Source organism: Uloborus diversus, chromosome 1 (assembly GCF_026930045.1).
Source record: "Uloborus diversus isolate 005 chromosome 1, Udiv.v.3.1, whole genome shotgun sequence".
In the NCBI taxonomy this organism is placed as follows: domain Eukaryota; kingdom Metazoa; phylum Arthropoda; class Arachnida; order Araneae; family Uloboridae; genus Uloborus; species Uloborus diversus.
The window spans coordinates 115410099-115431684 of record NC_072731.1 but is presented as its reverse complement, the minus strand read 5'-3'; the positions used below and the strand labels follow the sequence as shown (position 1 = coordinate 115431684).

General features: G+C 37.3%; 1 protein-coding gene across 1 annotated transcript in view; it reads left to right on the top strand.

Moving 5' to 3' along the window:
* Nucleotides 1-21586, top strand: part of LOC129231621 (inverted formin-2-like) — a 220468-nt gene that overhangs the window by 132285 nt on the left and 66597 nt on the right. Inside the window, exons 6-9 of the mRNA XM_054865990.1 lie at nucleotides 2461-2611; nucleotides 7099-8226; nucleotides 12201-12262; nucleotides 15490-15592. Of these exons, the coding sequence (XP_054721965.1) occupies nucleotides 2461-2611; nucleotides 7099-8226; nucleotides 12201-12262; nucleotides 15490-15592 (1444 nt within the window). The remainder of the gene's footprint in view (nucleotides 1-2460; nucleotides 2612-7098; nucleotides 8227-12200; nucleotides 12263-15489; nucleotides 15593-21586) is intronic.

Sequence of the window (21586 nt, the reverse complement as noted above, 5' to 3'; positions counted from 1 at the left end):
ACTTCGAAAAGATCAACTTGAAGACCCCGACATAAAACCAATTTTGGAGTTCATGGAGAGTGACAGTCGGCGACCTAGCTGGCAGGACGTTTCCATCTTTAGTCCTGCAACAAAAAGATACTGGGCTTTACGGAATTCACTCCATTTACGGAACGGCGTACTGTACCGAAAATAGGAATCTGAGGACGGCAAAACGTCTAGGTGGCAGTTACTACTTCCCCGATCAAGGATTTCAGATGTTCTGAAAGAAATACATAGTAGTGCGACTGGAGGACATTTTGGTGTGTTGAAAACCCTCAATAAAGTTCGGGAGCGCTTCTTCTGGAGCAAGGCGAAGGATGACGTGGAGAAGTGGTGCCATTCTTGTGACGCCTGTGCTGCTCGTAAAGGACCGAAGAAAAGAAGCAGAGGGAAGCTACGTCTGTACAACGTTGGAGCTCCTTTCGAACGAATTGGGATCGACATCCTGGGTCCTCTACCAAGAACTGCTGATGGGAAAAAATACATTCTTGTTTCCATCGACTATTTCACCAAATGGCCCGAAGCGTATCCCATTCCAGATCAAGAAGCTACCACCGTAGCAGAGACTCTAGTCCAACATTGGATCTCGAGATATGGAACACCTTTGCAGATTCATTCCGATCAAGGGAGGAATTTCATCTCTGCTGTGTTTAAGGGCCTATGTCAAATTTTCGGAATTGAGAAAACTAGGACAACACCACTACACCCACAATCGGACGGCATGGTGGAGAGATTTTACCGCACAATCCTAAATAATCTCTCGCTTATGGTATCCAGAAATCAACAGGACTGGGACAAGAAGCTACCTTTGTTCCTGCTGGCCTACCGCAGTGCTGTCCACGAGACTACCGGATATGCCCCATCTCAGATGCTCTGCGGACGAGAGCTAAGGCTACCTTGTGATTTCGTCTTCGGTCGTCCTCCGGATGCGCCTGCATCGCCTGAGGAGTACATCCAGGATCTCCAGGCCCGGTTGGAAAACGTTCATAACTTCGCACGAGAGCGAATCAACATCGCGGCGGAGAAGATGAAGACCCGATACGACACAAGGTCTACTGGACATGAATTCAACGAAGGCGACAAGGTTTGGTTATGGAATCCCATCCGACGGAAAGGTCTGTCACCCAAATTGCAGTCGCATTGGGATGGACTCTACAAAGTCCTTAACCGACTAAATGACGTCGTAGTGAGGATCCAAAAATCACCTAATGCAAAACCTAGGGTTGTACATTATGATCGGTTAGCCCCATACTATGGCCATAGTTCATGAGTATTACGTAAACAACCATGGTTGATAGCATAAAAGTTGTAAATAATTTTTTTGCTTTTAATGTTTAGTAATATTTCTTGTTATTATTGTGTTTCCTGTGCACTATTGGTTATTATTTAATGTGTGTATTTGTGAACTTGTGATAGAAGTTTGGCACCCTTTCTGGGGATTGTACTGCCCGGGACGTGCAGTCCTTAGGAAGGGGGCAATGTTACAAATTCTGTAAATAGTAATTATTGTAGGAACGTAACCTGTAAATAGTTTCCCGTAATGAATATACAACCCCTTTTTCATATGGCTAAAGTATACGACCCCTATTTCCTTTTTGTTCATTGATAAAATTTGATAACGGTCTACTACTTTACAGAAGCGTGTGGAATATTTGAGAAATTTCTTTTCGGTGTCTATATAAGCCGTTAGCGATGGGTAAACGAGGGGAGTTTCGATTGATATTTCGAACTGGAGAGCATTTTTGCTCTGTTTATTGCGAGGCATTTCGCTGTGTTGTTTTCGTATTTGGAAGTAAATACGTGTGTAAACGTTGAGTTTACGGTGTTGTGTGATAATTGCTTAATTGCTGATGAATAATTTAGCAGTTGTTGACGATCTTTCCTGTACATAGTGTAAATAAATTTCCTGTGCTTTTATCAAGAACTGTGTCTTCATTTCAAGAAAGTTGAAGTCGCACCGAATCCGTTACATTATGAATAACCCTTCCTAACAAGTAAATCACTTTTTACTTCTTCGGAATTCTGGGGAGTATTCTGACCAATGTAAACGAAATGGAAATTCTGTTTCATACCTTCGTAAAAGTTCCATTGAATTTCGATCCCTGAAAAAGTTTCAGTCTTCATCTAGTGAGTGACAAACTCGTTTTGAAACAAAGCGAAACAAATAACGATATTTATTACGTAATGAGCTTCATTGCAGAAGCAAAAAAGATTACAAACAAAATTTCCCCCTTTTATTTTGTCTTGTACAACTTTTTTTCGATGTACTTTCTCAGTGCCATGTACCCCCGGTTTCACCAGCACTCCAGTTTAACAAGATATTGCGTTCAAACTTTCTGAGAATGCTCAGTAGCCTCGACAGATCAGAATGTTTTGACTTTTATGTCATTTAAGTCCACTTTCGTCAAATGTTCTGAGTTCGTTTGTTCTCCGTTTCAGGAAACAGTGTCAGCAAGGTGCTAATCCGGACTTAGCTGTCCAGCTGGATGTGTTCGATGAGCAACGTTCCACAGATGAAGGTCAGCTGTCTGGACCCGATGGAGTCGATTTGAGTTCTCACATGGACGTCTTCTTCGCTATTCTCAGGCAGGTGAGTGTACTCTTTCACATCTTTCTTTGCCTAGCCGTTGAGAGGTGGGAAGATTCACCACTAGCTGTCAAAAGAGATGACCAACAGAAGACGCGGATTGTGATAAAGGTTTAATCTTGATGTCTCAGGCATGCCTTTTGAGAACCTATAAATGCAGAGGTTACAAATAAAAAACAGTGAACTCCCGATTATCTGCGAGTGAATCACCCGCGACTGCAAAACAGAAATAAATGACGAATTTGTTTCAAAAAATCGTAAATTTTAACCTTTGTTGCTCTTGTTTCACATGTCCTTCAGACTAGTGAGGTACAGTTTTGGTGAATAAATTAGCTCACCTGGGCGTTTTATCGTACACTTTCTTCACTGCTTTTATATGCTCTGGCGCAAAAACTACAATTAAATTTTTAATACACGTACTGCATATAATTTCACTCTTTATACGTTCGTTTCACATTTTATGTACCACGCAATGTTTTCTATGCAAGGATATTTTTTTCCTTTTCCGTGGTACCCGTGATACGCAATTCCGCGGATAATCGGGAGTATACTGTGGTGGTAACTTCACCTAGAAACTCGCAGAAGAGCGGGCACGCGTATGCAAGATGTGAGAACGGTGAGTTGGGGCTGTTGTGGACGCGTTGCTGCGTATGATGCAAAAACAGTCGTTCCAGTATCCAGTTAGAAGGGTAGTTGTTGTGCGGCAAAGTTAAGACTCGTTTTCATCGCTCTAAAGCAAGGTTTTTATAGGTGAGCAGCGGTCCTTAAAACCGAAAGTACCCATGACATAATGTTATCAAGGATTACTGGAAGTATGACTGAATTTACTAAACAGGCTGCCTTTCGTCAAGCTTGTAACAAAAATGCATTACCATACGAGACGGCTGCACGATGGGTAAAAGCGTTTCGTTCAGGTCGAAATGAGACTGCGGATTTGCAGCGCACAGGTCGGCCTTCCATTCCTCAAGATCAGATTGACACCCTGAGCGGTCTCTTTTCCATAGACCGTCGTTGGTCTTTCCAGGAATCATCCTTATTAGAGGTTGGTATCACTCATCATGTGCTCCAAGCATTAGGGCGCTCCGTCGCACAGTGGGGCAGCCCTATAGTAATTTTGGACATTGGGTGGAAAATTAAACCATTTATTATTGGATTTTTACTGTTGAATTGACAAACTAAGGACATATTCAAATCAAACTAACTAGTTTTTAGTATTATTACCCGAAGATAATACCTTTTATTTGAAGAACTAACTTGCTACTTTGTTAGTAGACAACTTAGTAAGCAGTAGGTAACATTTTAAAAAACTCAACGAATTTGAGCACTCACAGAATTTTAATTCTGTGATGTGCTGTGCTTTATGCGCCCCTTATAAATAACAACAAATCCTAAAACCTTTCTTAGAAAATCACAAAATTTTAGAGATAATTTTCAAAATATTTTGAATATATTTTTGAATTACGAAAATCGCTAACAAACGCTAACAAAACTATTAAATCCCCCACATTGTAGAGCGTTTCAGCTTTTATAATTCGGTTTCATTTTTTGCCTAAACCTGCATATTCAAAAGATATTGACAATTAAAGCCAAGTAATCATTTTACATTTTTCAGATTGTTTGCTTTTTATTGCAAACCCTTTCAATTTAATTCCTTCAAAGAATCAGTTTCATTTTATCCTTTGTAGGGTGTCGAAAGAAAGCATGAAAGATGCTAAGAAACATGGTTTCGCTTGCCGATTTCAGGAACTACAAAAAGTTGTATTTTCTGAGTTCTTAATATCAACAAATGAAACTAGTATGTTGTGGCCATCACGAAACTTTCTTCTATTTCTTATGAATTCTGCTCCCTGCTCATGTTTGAAGAGGAAGCAATATTCCAAATCAAAACAAAATTACACAAGCAAAAACTTGACAACCATCCCAATTTCCGAATGATTGCAAAAGCAAAGCAAAGAGCGAAAACTTACAATCATTTTAAAAGCCTTGCTTGAATTAATTACAAATATTTAATTTGGGAACAAAAATAAGATGGCAACAGTTAAAAATTTTAATTCATTGAGACATTATTTCCGATCACTTCCATAGAGTAAAGAAAATTTCTTTATTCTATGATCACTTCCGAGCAATTAAAATCACGTGAAATACGCAGAAGACAGTCTATTACGATTTATCTTTCTTATTGTTGCATTGATAAAACTAATATTTTTATTCGCACAAAAAAAAAAAAAAAAAAAAATCAGCCCCCCTTGGAGCGACTGGCGCCAAAATTGACCTAACGCCTGTTTTCATATAGGTTCACATTTATTCCAAACTTCATCCAGAACGAAGCATTAGTTAATAAGATATAGCACTCTCAATGAAAAAGAAAGAACGTTCGAATGCACCATCCCCTTTTCAGCTATTGACGCCGAACTAGAATCAGCTCTTGTATCCTTTAAGGGCTATTTGTCGATAAATTTTTGTTTGATTCCGTACATTATTTCTTGAGCTATAGCAGTCACAAGTGACGACAAAAAACGTTCGATAGCTCAGTCCCCGTTTGAGCTATTGCCACCAAAATTAAATCAGCACTTGTACCTGCTAGGGGAAACATATGGACTAAATATTTTTTGATTCCGTCAGTTACTTCCTATGGAACAGCAAGCACACTTAACTCAAGAAACGTTCCATTACTCCACCCCTCTTGGAGGAATTCGTGCCAAAAACTAATGGGCACAAGTTCTATAAATAACAATTCATTAATCAATTATGATCCTCTGATTTCAAATTTACGACCGAAGGCTTACAATTTGCAACACGAAATGCCACAAGAAGTGAAGAATTTGCTTGATGATGATGTAATGGAAATTGGATTAACTAATGTTTCATATTTCTATGAAGTTTGCTTTGAATTGTTAATTATTTACTTTACTTTGGATTAATTACTTAGTATTTTAATATTGTTACAATTTAAATAGTAAAATACGATCAAATTGTACAGTAGAAATTTTTTTTACTGAAATGTCCAACCTCTCCATACACTTGCACCAGTGCGTGTTGACATCAACCATCACCACCTTGCCAGTGTTCTGCAACGGTTCCCAGACATTAAGCTTTGCTGGTAATCACATAGAAGGAATGTATGCAATTGTATTTGCAATTTCATTAAAAATTGATATTACATATACCTATGTAGCCATCATTGCTTATTTCTTAAATTACAAATAGCCCCCTTTGGGGGCGACCACCCCCAGGTTGAGAACCGCTGAGCTGGACCATACTTTAAATTTGCAGATCTCCTTTCCTCTATTTTCATTTCTGTTCGCAACACCTACAATTTTAGGAATTTCCGTGATCTAAAATAATGTTTTATTTTGTTTTCTGTGTAAAATCTTTCGTAAAGCCTCATGAACGTGTTCGAATTGAGACTATTGATGTTGTATCAACTTGCATACAGGATCGGTTTGCCAGAGACGCCGAGTCTCTGGCAGGAGTGATTTGCCAGTCAACTCTAAATGAACGATTGATTTAAATTCCTATTGCTAATCCTAGTATGCATATTAATAAATGTAGACGCAGAGACTGTTATGAGCCCCTACTTCTTTGCCCCCGAAGGGGGGAGGGATTCTAAATGCGACACTGTTTACATTCATTGGGAAATCTTCTGAAAATTATTAGTAATTTAGAAATTACTCGTAGTTTTCTCACAGTACCTAAGTACCAAAGACTCAAGAACCAAATTTTCATGTAGTGTCAAACATGATTTATTCGTAATACTCCTCAATTTAAGGACTCGCTGATTGTCTCCAAATGATGTCACGCTTTGAGGGGGTCGTGGAATTGTGACATTTTGTGTCAAGGGGAGTGAGAGGGTAACAAGAAGTGTGACATCAGGCATTTGTGTAAGAATATGTTAATGAAAATGGCGTGACATGTGACAAACTAGAAGGTAAGGTGAAGTGTGACACTTTATGACAAAAAAAGGAGGGAGATCAAAAATGTCGAAAAAAATGTGACATCATGTATGCACAGCCCCTCTGACTTATAATTCCGATCTTTGGTTGTGTTGACTTGTGATAATCAATGTAAAGGTGAAAAGTAATCAAGCTGTAATATTTTAGACGTTTCCAGATATAAAAACAGAACCTTTTTTTTTAGGTACACTTTCAGTTTCTATCACTGTGTTTCCATTTCAGGAAACCAACCAGTAGCAAAATAGATATTTAAACACTGCCATGAAAAGTAAGAATTCAAAAAGAGAAAAATGAATTGGTTTTTAGGCAATGAAAAGTTTAGTTTTTTGTCTTCATGTACTTCATGTCAATCAATCAACTAACAAAAACAATTAACAACATCAATTAACAAAAACAGTTGACATATTTTGTCTTCATGTCAACTGTTTTTGTTAATTGCTTTGCATTTACTGTCAGATGGATCTAGGTCCCTTATATTATCGTTAGGATTAAAATACCTCAACGTAAGACATAAATGCATGTTTGTCTTCATTACAGATTGCAGAAACACCTCAAGAAACTCCATTCCTCAGTATACTTCAACATCTGTTGAGAACAGACCTCAACCAGCCCCTCTCTGAAGTAGTGTGGGAAACGGCGGAAACCCTCGTGCACAGAGCTACCTTACTTGAAAGCAAGCAGGAAGCAGACAGACTGCTCAGGGCTTCAAACCTCGGTGGTCTCATGCGGTGTTTCTGTTCTTGCCACTATCGCTCCAGTGGCGCTGTCACCGAAAATTGTGATGGAACACCCACCAAGAGGCACAGACCGAATCTGTTGTCCTTTTGCTCATCAGATGGAACACGAACTCCTCATCAGATGTTGTCTCCAAACCAGCACCAACCTCCACCAACTCCGTATGATGGAGCATCCATTTCTAGTCCAGTCGCTGGCAAAGATGTTTCAAGGTCGCACTGTAAGTTGTCCATGCTGAAACAGAACTCAGCGTCACCCAATGCGCTCATCAGACAACAATGCGTCGACGTCCAAGATGTGCTGTCCAACAGCATTTCATCTGTGGGGACAATTGGTCAGTCTTTAAATGCTCAAAGCCACGCTCAGGATTACAGAATACTTCATTGTGATAATAAACTGCCTTCCACTGAACAGAGCTCGAGTGCAAGTGCAGAGCACTTGAATAAATCATCTATGCCAAATCATATCTCTCCCAGTAGCTCTTCTGTGAGTGATTCCATCTTCCAGAATAATTCTTCAACGCAAGTTTCTCCCCCACCTCCTCCACCGCCTCCCCCTCCGCCCGCACTCTTCAAAAACCTCACTTCCCCTCCCCCTCCTCCACCTCCTCTTCCCCCAACGTTAAACCCTGCGCCACAGCATGTGAAGAAAGAACCTCAGGAAACTAAGTTACCACAGCAAGACACACCAAAGCCTAAGTCCAAAATGAAATCCTTCAACTGGAGTAAAATCCCTGTGTCAAAAGTTATAGGAAAGGATAATCTATGGACTAGAGTTGCCAAAAGTCACACTGGAAGCGTGAACGATCTGGATTTCGATATTATGGAGGGACTTTTCTGCCAACAACCAATCTCAACCAACGGATCATCTCCAAAATATGGCAACGATTCCGTAGAAGGAAGTGACAAAAAGAAGAAGGAAATTCAAGAAGTAAGTCAAATTTTTCAGATATAAATGTATTTACAAAATTCAATGTAGTTTGACAAATTACAACCATGTAACAGCCTCATGTTGGATGCAATGAAAGGCTGAAAATTAAACTAAAAATTTCAACTTGAACGAACTGGAAAAGTATCACGGAGAAAAGTTATAAAGAAATTGTTTTTCTTGCGAAATATTTTCTATTTTATTATTAAAAGTATTTTTCTCAAAATGAATATATAAATGAATGAATAATTGAATAAATCAATGAAGAATGTTGGGCTTTCATTTGTTTAAGAAAAAAGTACCTGCACATCGCCTGCCTTTTCTGTTCATCTAGTTACGTCTAAAGAAATAAAATTAAAAGTTAATGTCAAGTTAAAATTAAATAAAAAAAGATAAACGTACCAACTTTGAGTTGAAAGAAAACACCTAATTTCTGTTTTAAATGCATTGATTTAAAAAAAAATTCTTCAATACATCATTGCTACGTTTCTCACAATCTTCGAAGTCTGCACAAAAAATATGCATTAAACAATAAGCAATCATAAATCAATTAAAAGTGTAAAGTGAGATAGAACGAAATTTTTTAGCATGTTCCTCTACAAGTAAGCAATACTGACTGGTGCACAATCCATTACTAATAACAAATTAGTGTAACAATAATTATGCCCCAAGTTTATTATTTTCCTCCCAACAATAAACTCCCGATTATCCACGGAATAGAGTGACACGCCAATCATGGATAAGCGAATTCACGTATAATCCGAAAGTTAGGTTACAGCGATGGTAATGTACGCAATAGCTTAAAAATACTAACAACACTCACATACATATAAACTATAGCTAAAACAATAACAGGGTAGGTAAAAATGCTTGTAAAACCTAAAAAAGGATAACTCATTATTACAGGTTACACAAATTCTTAAGCATATCGTGCAAGCAGATTAACTGCAACAGCTCAAGCTACTAGTAGGTTACACCAAAAACGCATAAGGGAGGAGAGAAGTAGTTTTCAATACTGATTCGGTCACTCGTTTACGCAAGTATTGTAGATCTAAAAATCAGTATGTAGAGCTGATCTAAAAAGCAGTGAGAAGTGTAAATCTAAAAATCAGGTTTCAACTAGTCAGGTTTTGGTGACATCGAAAGGTATGATGTCACTGTAAGGTAAGGGGAGGAAAGAAATAGGAGTGTCTAAAACACGATTTGGCACTTACTATGTTAAAATGTGTGCATTTTCTTCCTTCAGTTTATCATCTCCGAAAAAAAGAAAGAAAGAAAGAAAGTGTAAAAGATCGCGGAATAATCGAGAGTTTACTGTACTTCGAAAATTATCTGTAAAGATTGTACAGTTATTGAGGATAACTTTGAGCCACATTTTCTCCACTTTTAAGTACTTCATGCTATTTTCATAATGTTGTCTGTTGGCATGAAACGAAAGAAGAAACTCCTAAAGTGTTGAGTAGTTATCTAAAATTAAAGATAATATTAATATTAAGAGAATTTAATTGATCATTAACCTGGCTCAAATAGAAAATACTGCATGTAGGAAAAGTGGAAGAAGAAAACATTTTTTAATTATTAAACTAAAAAATACTCCTCTATATTGATTAAATTAATAAAGAAGGAAAAAACATAAAGATGTAAAACATTCAACGTTAAAATTGATAACCTCTAGTTCCTTGTTACACTGTCTATCTGTTGAAGAATATTTATCGCTGGTTGCGGTAGAGGTTTTTTTTTTTTTTTTTTTTTTTTTTTTTCTGAGTTTAAATTGAAATTCTAAAAATGTTTTGGCTGTGTTGGTCAGCTATAAAACGAGATAAAGAAAGTAAGTTTCGGGAAACAAATGTTAATAAAATTTACCTTTTAGTTTGTATATATAATGCATCTATTGAAGGCAAGCATCAAAACTGAACCTAAAAAGGAGCTTAAAGTTACCCTGAAAACATGAGCAAAAGTATACCTCTTGCTTTTTGTCATTTTACTAAAGAAACTATAGGTACTGAAAAAATCACCATTAAAACGTCTGATATCAGAGTGTAATGTTGCTTACTTTAAAAGATTCATCGGGGGATTTCAACCACTTCAAATCCAGGGGTCCCCCCCTGGGGAGGGTGTCATGGCGCAAACTGCGCCATTGAAATTTTTAGGAGGGTGATTTGAGGGGAGATTTGCTCATTTTAGGGAGGCTCTTGCGTTTGGGGGATCTTTGTAATATTTGTGAGGGGGGTGCCCTTGCCCTTGGGAATGGTGGCACCCCTGTCAAGTGGACATTATGAAATACCGTCCAAAAGTAACTTTAGATTTGTACCATTTGTTATGTATCTTTTTGCGAACTTCTTTTCCTAAAACAAAAACTAGAAAACTCATTTAATAACCTCGCCAGCAGAGTGCAGCACTGAGCCTTCTAGTTTTGCTGTTTATTCGAATACATACACTAAAAATGGTTCAAAGTTACTGCGAATGACTGTAATTGGGTTAATTGAGAAAAATGCATATATTTTTCATTTCATATATTACTCACTGTTTGTAATTATATGAATGGCAATTAGATTTCATTATCTCAATTACGTTTTGAATTTTTTTTTTCCTTCTATTTTTAGCACACAAGGGGGCTCTGCCCCCTGCTCGCAAACACTCACCAACCCCCGAAGATTGCTTCGCAATCTTATTTGATTGGCAAAGATTTAAATCTTCAATTGAAAAGAAACAGATTCAAAACGCATTTTGAGCTTCCTAAGGATAAAAAAGCACCCTTTCCTTGGGTTTCAAAATAACTTGTACCAACTTGCAGAGCCGTAAGGGCAAAAGGGCTCCTGAACATTGCAAAACTGCAGTTTTTTTCGCTTGAAAAATCGCTTTCATATTCGCGGTCTCTAGTAATATATTTTGCTCTTTAGCTCGAATCGAAAAGACGTAACTATGGTAACGCCAAATAAAGCATCAAAAATTTTAATGGATGTGAGATTATTGGAACTTGATTTTTAATGGCTTGTAACTTTTTTTCTTTTGGAGATAGAATCTTAGTTTTCGACCATAGGTCGAGTTACATCTGGAGTTAAAAAAGCCGCTCTTCCCAGTGGTGTCAAAAGAAAACTGTTGGACTATTTCTTCGCTTTTTACTGACAGATTTAACGAAGAAAATAGTGAATAAATTTTAGCTAAGCTTAAAACAGTTCGAGCTAAAAACGAAAATAACTGCTCCCGCCGTATTTAAGTTAGAACATTGAAATAAATTGCGTAGAATGCAGAAAATTCTACCCTTTCCAACGATATATAATATTTATATGTGCACTTTTTCACCCGTTTAATAGGCAATAATAGGCAATTAACATGAAATTTGAGCTTAAAAAAATAATTACAAAAAAAAAAAAAAAACTAATTCGAATTTTAAAAAATAAAACCTAGGTGCACACCCCCGGGGCTCGAAGTAATTTTGTACAAAATTTCAATGCTGTAGGTGCTATGGAGTATCCTGGAAGCAAGTTTGCCACAGATTTCCTTCCAGAATTTCTTAGAAAACTTACTTTTATTTACTACTAGTGGCACCCGCACGGCTTTGCCCATAGTAGAAAATTAAAAGGTCATTTGGTTCGCCTGTATATTAACAAATAATGGATGATCAATTTCTCTCCAATTAGCTATGTTAAATGGCTCGTCCATGTTACGGTTCCACGTTATGATGGTTTCGTAATTTACTATTCCACGTTGTGATAATTTGCTCGGAAAATTTTTCTTAAAATTGGTATAGAAAAAGAACAAAATCGAATTTTCAAAAAATCGCTTTGAGGTGCACACCCCCACGCTACAAACTAACTTTGTACCAAATTTCATGAAAATCGGCCGAATGGTCTAGGCGCTATGTGCGCCACAGCTCCAGACAGACTTTCAGCTTTATTATTAGTAGAGAAGAGAAGAGTAAAGAAGAGATAAAGAGAAAACTTTTTATCATTAATATGCTACTCGCTTTCTTTCAGCTCAATTTGTTGGATGGGAAAAGAAGTTTGAACATCAACATATTTCTGAAGCAGTTTCGAAGGTAATTATGTTATACATTTCAGTTACTTAGTTTTGTTTGTGGAATACACTTACGTGAATTTGGTTGCCCAACAATAAATGCAAAAACTTCAGAATGACACAGTCCACCTTTCAATCGTGCGTGTTATTACTATTTTTTACTTTAGAGAGAACTAGTACAATCAATTCTTGTGTGTGTGTGTGGTTTCTTGAAAAAACCATCACAATATTTATAATATTACTTCACAGAATCCTGGTTGAAAAGTGTTTCTACACACCATCTTATCAGGGCTTGTTTACTGCACAGGCCGACTGGGCCTGAGCCTGGGACCCCATCTTCCTAAGGGGTCTCCAAATTACTTAACGAGTTGTGCATAGCATCACAATTGTACAAAAAATACATGTATTTTAAAAATATTAAGGAAAAAATAATGACATGTTGATTGGAAAAAGACTTCCTTAAAGAATAACTTTCATTCATTCTTCCAGAAGTGAATTTACCATGTCACAATTACGAAGGTCCCCGAACAGGGTTCATAAATGTACATGATAAAATATTTATGCAGAGTTCTTTAATAGACAAAGAGGCCCCTAAAAATGAATTCTGATATGCCCCAAACATGTAAATCTACCACTGCATTCCGCCATAGAATCTTCCGGGAAAGGGGGAAGGGGACATGGACGCCCATACGTAAAATTTTAAGGGGGGGGGGGGCTCAGATATTTTCTCCATGGTTACCGATTTCAGTACAGATTAGCGTGGGGGTCATGGCACACTAACGAGGTACGGGGAGATATACCGTATCTCACGGTGAGCAAGACCCACACTTTAAGGGGTAAACACCCAGCTGAGAGGAAGCTCAGTATGGTGACCTTCCCCGGCGCAATAAACACCAAGCCCGTCCGTAGCACAGATGACTATCAACCGCCGCACCCCCGTGAGATGGAACCTAAGGCCCACGGCTAAGAGGTGGGGTGCGTGCGGAGAAAAGTACAGATTAGCGTTCTTATAATTTGACATTTTTAATAACCTATTCATTAATGGCTGGAGAAGAAATGTTTTTTCATTTTTGCAAAGAAATAAGTACTAAAAGCGAGGAAATTCTAATTTCTAAGGGGAGGGGGCGTGAGCCCCCCCCCCCCTCCCCCCTCCATATGCGTGGGACTCCAAATTATTGTAGGCCTAGGGCCTCACTTTAAACTTGTGAGCCATCTTGTAGTATTTGAACTCAAGATAAATGCTTAAAAGTACACCAAATAGTTGTGTCAAATAGCAAATTGAGAAACATTTACACGCAAAACAACAATGTAAGACGCGAAGGAGAAAACTCCCTTTTATTTATAAAAAAAAAACGAGATAATATGATTTTTTTTAAGCGAGAAAAAAGGAAAGAATAGAATAGGAATCCTCCCACTTGTTTTACTCTCATAACGGAACCAGTTGTGAATGGTGATACATTTCTCACATATTCGAATTGAGTTAGCGGTTTCGTGTTCCATTGTTCCACATTCATTCGGTAAAATACAACATGATGGCCATCAATCATCCCGTATTTAATCCCCCCCCCCCAACCAACACATATTGAAATGCTTCGTATTTCGAATATCTTATTCCCACACACTTAGATTGAATCGACAGGCACACGAGGAAGGATTATGATTGAACCGGGGGAGGTGGGGGGGTTCAAACAGGCCAAGGTCCGCTTCTCACAATTTGAAGATTTTCCTGCCGTTCATCGGAACTTGTTTGAAAGCATCGGTAGAAAAGAAAGAATTAAAGTTTTTATGCATGTTTTGCAATTAACTTGAGCGCCTTTTCCAAAGCTCGAACTTAATCATAAATGAAAAGAATGTTTCCTAAAATTGAAAAGAATGTTTCTTCAGTTTGCAGGAAATATCTTTCATTGTACAAAATATTGATCCATGATTATATTTTCACATTGTTGTACTATAAGTGTCAAAGTAGAAAAAGAATTGTAAAGGACTTTAAAAGTTTTATCAGGAATGATGAATGATATGCAGTAGAACATCAAAAATCCGAAACTATGTATTTTGTACCATTGGTAGTTAGGGTTATCTAATTGTTTGTATCTTTAAAAATAACTAAAAAATACCCTTTAAAAAATAGCGCAGTTGTAATCGAAAAAGGTGGTTAAACAATATGTATGCACATAAAATACAATAGATTGTATGTAATAATTGTTTGTACCATTAAAAATAACTAAAAAAATACCCTTTAAAAATAGCGTAGTTTTAATCGAAAAAGGTGGTAAAACAATATGTATGCACATAAAATACAATAGAGTATATTGTATATCATTGTATATTGTTTTTTGTATATCACGTTACAATGTAAATACATTCATTAACAAAATTTCACAAAAACTATCTCTCTTTAGTTATTAAACTCAAAGGATTTATTAAAATTTCAAGGGAGTGCGTTCGAATTTTTGACGTTTCGGAGTCAGGGGCGCCCCAATGGGTGATCACAAGTGATCACTGTGATCTTCCAAAAATTTCTTTATTTAACATATTTTGTCTGATGATTCGGCAAAATTTGGAGTTCTACTCAGCAAAATTGTCATCATTCGGCAAAATTTGGAGTTCTACTCAGCAAAATTTTCATCATTCGGCAAAATTTGGAGTTCTACTATGCAAAAATTATCATCATTCGGCAAATTTTGAAGTTTTATTCGGCAAAATTATCGTAATGCGATGAAATTTGGAATTCCATTCGGCAAATTGAGAATTTTGCCCTTCCAAAAATTTAAGTTCGTGGCGGCCCCTGTTTGATGTTCGAATTTTTGGCTTTCTATTGTTGAGGAATGTAGTACAAAGTGAAATAGCAGGGCAAATGGAAATGGTGAAATATATACCCTGTTTTTAGCACCATCAATCTGGTAATATTTTAACTATGTACACACGTAGGCTACTCCAGTCAGGAAGAAATTATTTCTGAAGGTCACAGCTTATAATAATTCTATTCAATTTCAAAATTTGATTCTTATACTGTAATATTTTATTGTACGTCGAAAATCATTTTTGTTTTTATTCAACCATCAAGTTTTTATTATTTTCATTTTTTATGAAATAAGACCTACTAATATTCAATACAGAATTTATTAAGTTTATTTTAATTTTAAATGTTTCGTCCAATTGGTCGAGTGCATGTGGGACAAAGTGAAATAGTTCATCTCGTTTACTTTTTCAACTATTTATTTCATCGCTTATGTATTTATTCTCTCTTAGTTCTCACGAAAATATCGTAAGAATTTTGGAAGAAGGAGCTCATGAGGATTTGGGAGCCGAGAGGCTCAGGGGATTGCTCAAAATCTTACCAGAAACAGACGAAGTAAGTTTTACTTTTCAATATAATATCCTTCAGAGGATATCAAGAAATTTTCAAAGAGAGACCGGATAGTTGGAGTTTTAAGAGTCACCGCCACAGTGCACTACACACTACACTACGCTTCAGGGTCCTCCGTACCTGCCCCAACATGTGATTTAACCAGTTGGAAAGAGAGTTCTATTTTTTGATCCAGACCAGGAGCCTTGCAACATTTGAATCAAGAGCCTCAGAGCTATTGATTAGAAATGGGAACTTGGGGGGACTTTACACTTTACGTACACAAGTAGCAACTATCAGGGTTCATGGAGGATCTTCTGCCGGCAGGGGGTGAACCCGCGACACTGCAGTTACGAGTCCTGTGCCTTACCGATTCGGCCGTCACAGTACCTGAATTTGATTTCTGACTATTCAAAACGTTAAAATGATGCACTTTAAATTCATCTTTATAAAATAAGTTAACTATCTTAAATGTCCCCACCATGTAACCGAAAAAACTGCCCAATTCACATGTTAGTGATGGTGAACATGGGATCCACGGGTCAGACACTGATTTCCACGAAGAATTTTTAACTGACCCAAGCCTTGATTTTTGTAAAATTACTTTTTATTATCAAAAGGCAATACTAAATTTGGCTCACGTCTGAAAAAAAAAGTTCTCCGGAGCTATCCTGTATGGTGGAGGTCGTGGAAAAAGTGTACTGTAGTAAAAAGGGAATGTATCCCTTATAACCAAATTTACCCTGCATTTGACTAGCACGTTGTTCCGAAATTCCTCGCTTTTATATTCTTGGATGTAGGGAAGAGCACGTAAAATTTATCGTTCTTGACCTTTGATGATCGACCTTACTTAAACGAGTCTACATGACTCATCACGGTCATACATCTTAATGTCAGAATTAAGCAGCATGTTGGGGGAAAGGAAAAGAAATTCCACGTTTCCAAGCTCAGCAGTGAGATAAGAAGATTTATTGGGAGTATTTCGGCCTCTTTCGTGAAAATATTGAGGCTCACCAGAAAAGCGAGACATTTTTTTTTTATCTTGATTTATCACCAACCGTTTCGCCTTGCTCTAAGGAATTCATAAACGTGTGCTTCACTGGACAGCCGATGTAACGACTCCTGTTTGAAGGATCTCACTCTGTCTGCGTAACTATAAATCACTGTGACAGTAGCATAGGGAAGGATGGGGATAGCAGGGTTTTTTCTAATACAGTCCATGGAGAAGTAAAATTTACAACGGAAGACCGCTAGTCAAGTGAACACTAACAGAACGCATAAATCTTCTAAAGAGCAGCGCGGAACCCCAGGGTTCTACGGAGCTCTCTTAGCGGGTTCCATGAGATTTGTATATTTTCTTTTCACACCATTCAAGTTTGTCACTTAAAAAATCGACAAAAATAACGCTTTTTCAAAAATACATTTACTGTCACTTTCGAATCTAATCTAAACATTATTACTTATCTGGAATAGCCACTATGGGAACAATTTTATTTCTCGCCTAAAATAATGCAAATTTTTGACTATCAAAATAGCATGAAATGGTGCCTTTTAGGTTTTAACTTCAAAATTTTTTCGAGATCAATTCCTAAACGCCGATTTTTCAGCTAATGTCTCCAAATATAACATAAGATTGGGCTTTAAAATCTTCAATTTTTCAGAAAAAATTCAGAAGATGCTATTGACTCCCTAGTAGCACCAAAAATAGTTTAAAAGTGGCTTCAATATTGAACAAATTTCGGGAAAGCTCCCCAAATCCCTCTCCTACAACAAATTCAAATATTGTCATAAATAATGATTTTTGACATCAATATCAAATATTTTGTCCTTGATACTAGCCACTCTCTCAGTATCTATGGCAAGGCCGTGGTGGCCTGATCGGTAAGGCATCGGACTTGTGACCGGAGGGTCCCGGGTTCGATCTTCACTGGTCGAAGATCCACCGTCTTCATTAATGTTGACTTGAGAGGTTAAATATGCTCGTAGTCACTAAGTCCTCCTAGTGAAACGATACCTCTGGGACTGCTGGACCAGGGATTGCTCGTTACTGGTCTGGTTCAAAAAATCAGAGCTGTCTTCAGGGTTCCTTCCATCCAACTGGTTAAGCTACAAATAGTGGCAGGTACGGGGGACTCTGGAGTGAAAACGGAAAAGTATCTATAGCAACAGTTGAAAGGACAATTTAAGCATCTAACGAGTGATGACCAATTTAAGGAGGAGTACTAGTCACGAGGGTCTAAATGGTTTAGTTTTGTGTAAGGCCCTTAGTAACTCTGGTTCTGTCTGAGAGAACACACAGTGACGTCAAAATTCTTATTTGTAAATAAATAAAAAAATGTTAAAAAATAAGAGATATTTTAAAATTTTTAATTTTTTAAGGTTTAAAAACTGTTTTTACGCAAATTTAAGTGAATTATTAACACTTCTGTAGGTAAAGCACATCAGTATTTCTTTTCCTAAGAAGATATTTCAATCATATAACTTATGCATAAATTCTGAGGTTATTTATCCCTTTTAAAAGTTCTGAGTATTTCTCAGAATCACAAATAGGAGTGTACTAGTATTTTACAATAAGAAATAATAATTAGCACTCATCAATAATTACAATGATCTATAATTGTGTGCATTTAATTAGAGATTTAATGACAAATAGTTAATGTGATAGTCTCTTTGAGGTAAGAACCTGGTCATTCTACGAAACAGAATACTGGCTACGCCACTTCAAACTATTGAAACATCAGGGGTTCCACGTAAAAAGCGAGCATTAAAAAGGGTTCCACTAATCAAAGATATTAAGAAACGCTGCCCTAAAGCAGCGTTTCTTAAATTGTGTTCCGCGGAACCCCAGGGTACCGCGAAGCTATCCCAGGGCTTCCACGATATTTGCATGTTTTCAATCCACATCTTTCAAATTTGTCACTTAAAAAATCAATGAAAACGCTTTCCCAAAATTAAAAATAAATTTACTTTTGCTTTTCTATACCAATCTGAGCTTTATTACCCATCAGGGTCAACCATTACAGGAATAATTTTATTTGTCACCTGAAATTGTACTTTTAAGATTCAACTTTTCTTTGTAAATTTTAGTGAATTATTAACACTATTGTAGGTAAAACACATCAGTATTTCTTTTATTAACTAAGAAAATATTTTAATCATGTAACTCATGCATAAGTTCTGAGGTTATTTATCCCTTTTAAAAATACTCAAAATCACAAATAGGCATAGGTGGCTCGTACGAGGGGGCAAGGGGGGCAATTGCCATCTCACTTTCAACAGTTAAGGGACTTTGCCCCTCCAATTTTCTAAGTTCATTACCAAGGGTCAAACGAGAAATGATAGTGATTATCTATACACGTGTTTTAAGAAAGAACTGACTAAATAAGTGCCTTTTTTTAATGCTTTTTTCATGTTATTATTCCGTAAAAACTAAAATGGAACTTTGATTTTGTAGGAGGAAATGTTCTGTGGCCTCCTACTTTTTGAGTCCGTTTCTCGAATTTTTGAAAGAATTCCAATTCACTAATAATTACGTAAAAATTCAATTGCCCAATTTTTGAAGAAAAAATTTTGCTTTTATGGGGGTGGGGGGATCGCCAACCAAACCTGCCCCCCCCCCCGCACCTGATTTGACCCCCACTTTTTTGAGGCACCAGCTGCCTATGCAAATATGGGTGTAAAGATCCCCCTCCCCTCGAACGAACCTACGGTTTTGGGACTGCTTTCACCTGAACTGCTTGGAGGTCAATAAAAGCACCAAATCGGCCAGAAATAAGGCACCTAATTGGGGATAAACGTTACAAATTAATTTCATAACAAATAAAAAGAAGTAGTATTTTAGTTTCAGATATTTACTTTCAAAAATAATTAATGAATTGAAAAAAAACTACTGAAATCATTTTCATTTTGTTCATGAAGTGTTTGAACATGAGGCGGTTTGAACGTGAGGACCACACAATGTGCTTGCTACCAATACTAAATTCGGGTCCTGATTTACCAATAAGCCCATGAGGCCCGGTCTAGAGGCTCCTAGCTCTGGGGCCCTCAACTACTGATCAATATTCTCATTTACAAGGAAAGAACTGTTTAATTAATTCAGAGATATTAAAAAAAATTAACTATAAAACCCAAATTAATTTTCATCAAAGTTTAGATTGTAGCCCGAATATAATGATTATTATGTGTATGTGGCCTGTGCCTGAGTGAAATCAAGTTTGAATTCCAATTGTTTAGACTGTGGTACTGCAGGCTATAGACATATGCAATGAGAGAAAGACGTGTGAGTGTAAATCTACTTTCTTCAATTTTACAACTCAAGCGGCCCCTGCTGGTGTGTCGGACACTCAAAATTTCTGAATCTGGTCCTGACTAAAATAGTATTCTACGAGGAATTGCATTAAACGTGAAAGAGTAAATGAATAAAATATAAAATTGTGGAGAATTATAGTTGAAGCAGTGAGAAGCAAAGGGATGTAAGTGGACATTTTTAAGTTTTTAGTAAAACGTGTTTAAAGATAAGATCCTAGGTAGGCTTTCATTGAATTTTTTTTCTAAATCATGCTGTATAGCAGCAACTACCAGGGCTACTAGTACCATCTCTTGCCCCAAAACAGAGGAGAGGTTCACCTACCATGTGCACTGGTTATCTCCAAATTTTTAATTTTGCCTCTTACATCCCTTTGCTTCTGACTACCTCAGTTGATTTCTGCTTTGCTACGAACCAATGCAGAAAAGACAGTTTTTCAGGGATTATCAATGGAAACTTTAACAAAGATTTTATGGGAATTCCGCCAAATGTCGCCAATATTTCCAAACTGAAGTGAAGTATTCGCCAACGTACGATTTTATTTCTGTTTTACATTCTGTGTAAGTATTTTCGTAAAGATACTCAAATTCTGCTTTCATTGCGCGAAAAAAAGTTTAACGTCAAGAAGGGGTAAAAAGTAGTTGCAAAAACGATAACTTCTAATTCATACAGAACAGATCCTATGTCCCAGTAAACTTTGACGCAATGTGTAAACCGTTGAGCCTCTTAAGCGATTCACAATACAAAATCAAAAGAAAAACAATATATTATATGATTTCTTGCTTTTGGGGAAAATCAGTCGGACAGTTATGGTGCGAATTGATCAGCTATGATAAACAACCAAATGTAATATCCATTCTTCATTTTTTGCCCAACAAACGTCCATCATCTACTCTAGCTGAGGAGAATTTTATTGAATCATCACGTTTCATCGGAATCTAAATTTAGTATACAGTCATCCATTTTCAAAAATCTTCCCAAAGGATCCTGCCCAACTTACTCCTAATTCTTGCAGAGGCAGATAAACGATCTCCAATTTTATCTCTGAGGCCGCGGGGCACCTTGTCGTCCAGCCAACCTTCATGGTAATGAGCAATTAAGCAAGATTTTCAAATGAATCACGAAGAGACCGCTCCCTGATCTCTGAGATTAGGGCGAAAGTTTATGCCATCTTTATGCGGTATCAATCAGATTCAATCGCGCCTGTGGCAGATTTTATGAGATCTGTCTGAAGGCGGTGGGAAGTTCGGAACCAAGAGTTATCGGCCATTTAGATCGTTTTTGGACAGACAAACAGAGCTAAATAATCTTTCTTGCTGCCACTGTGTCTTCTGTAAGTTTAGATTGCTTGGTTTTGTTTATTCGTGTGTTTAATGGTTCAAATGAAAGCTGTCAGTGGCCACTGGGGTGCAAGACTTCTTAGCCATTGATCCGGGCTCGAATCACGGTCATGTTCCTGATCGATGCAGCTGCAGCACATCTCATTGATCAGAAGATTGATTCGAGATTCCAATCACATCCTAGTGGTTTGGAGCCTTCTTTAAGCTCTCGGTCCCTTATTGATCTTATTTTGGAACTAGGAGGACTTCTTCCCCCTTTTCGCTGTCGCTCTCCAACCCACGTGAAATGTACGCAGTGACCGCCACTTATTTAAATCATGTTTGTTTTGAACAGTTTTGGTTCAATACAGCATA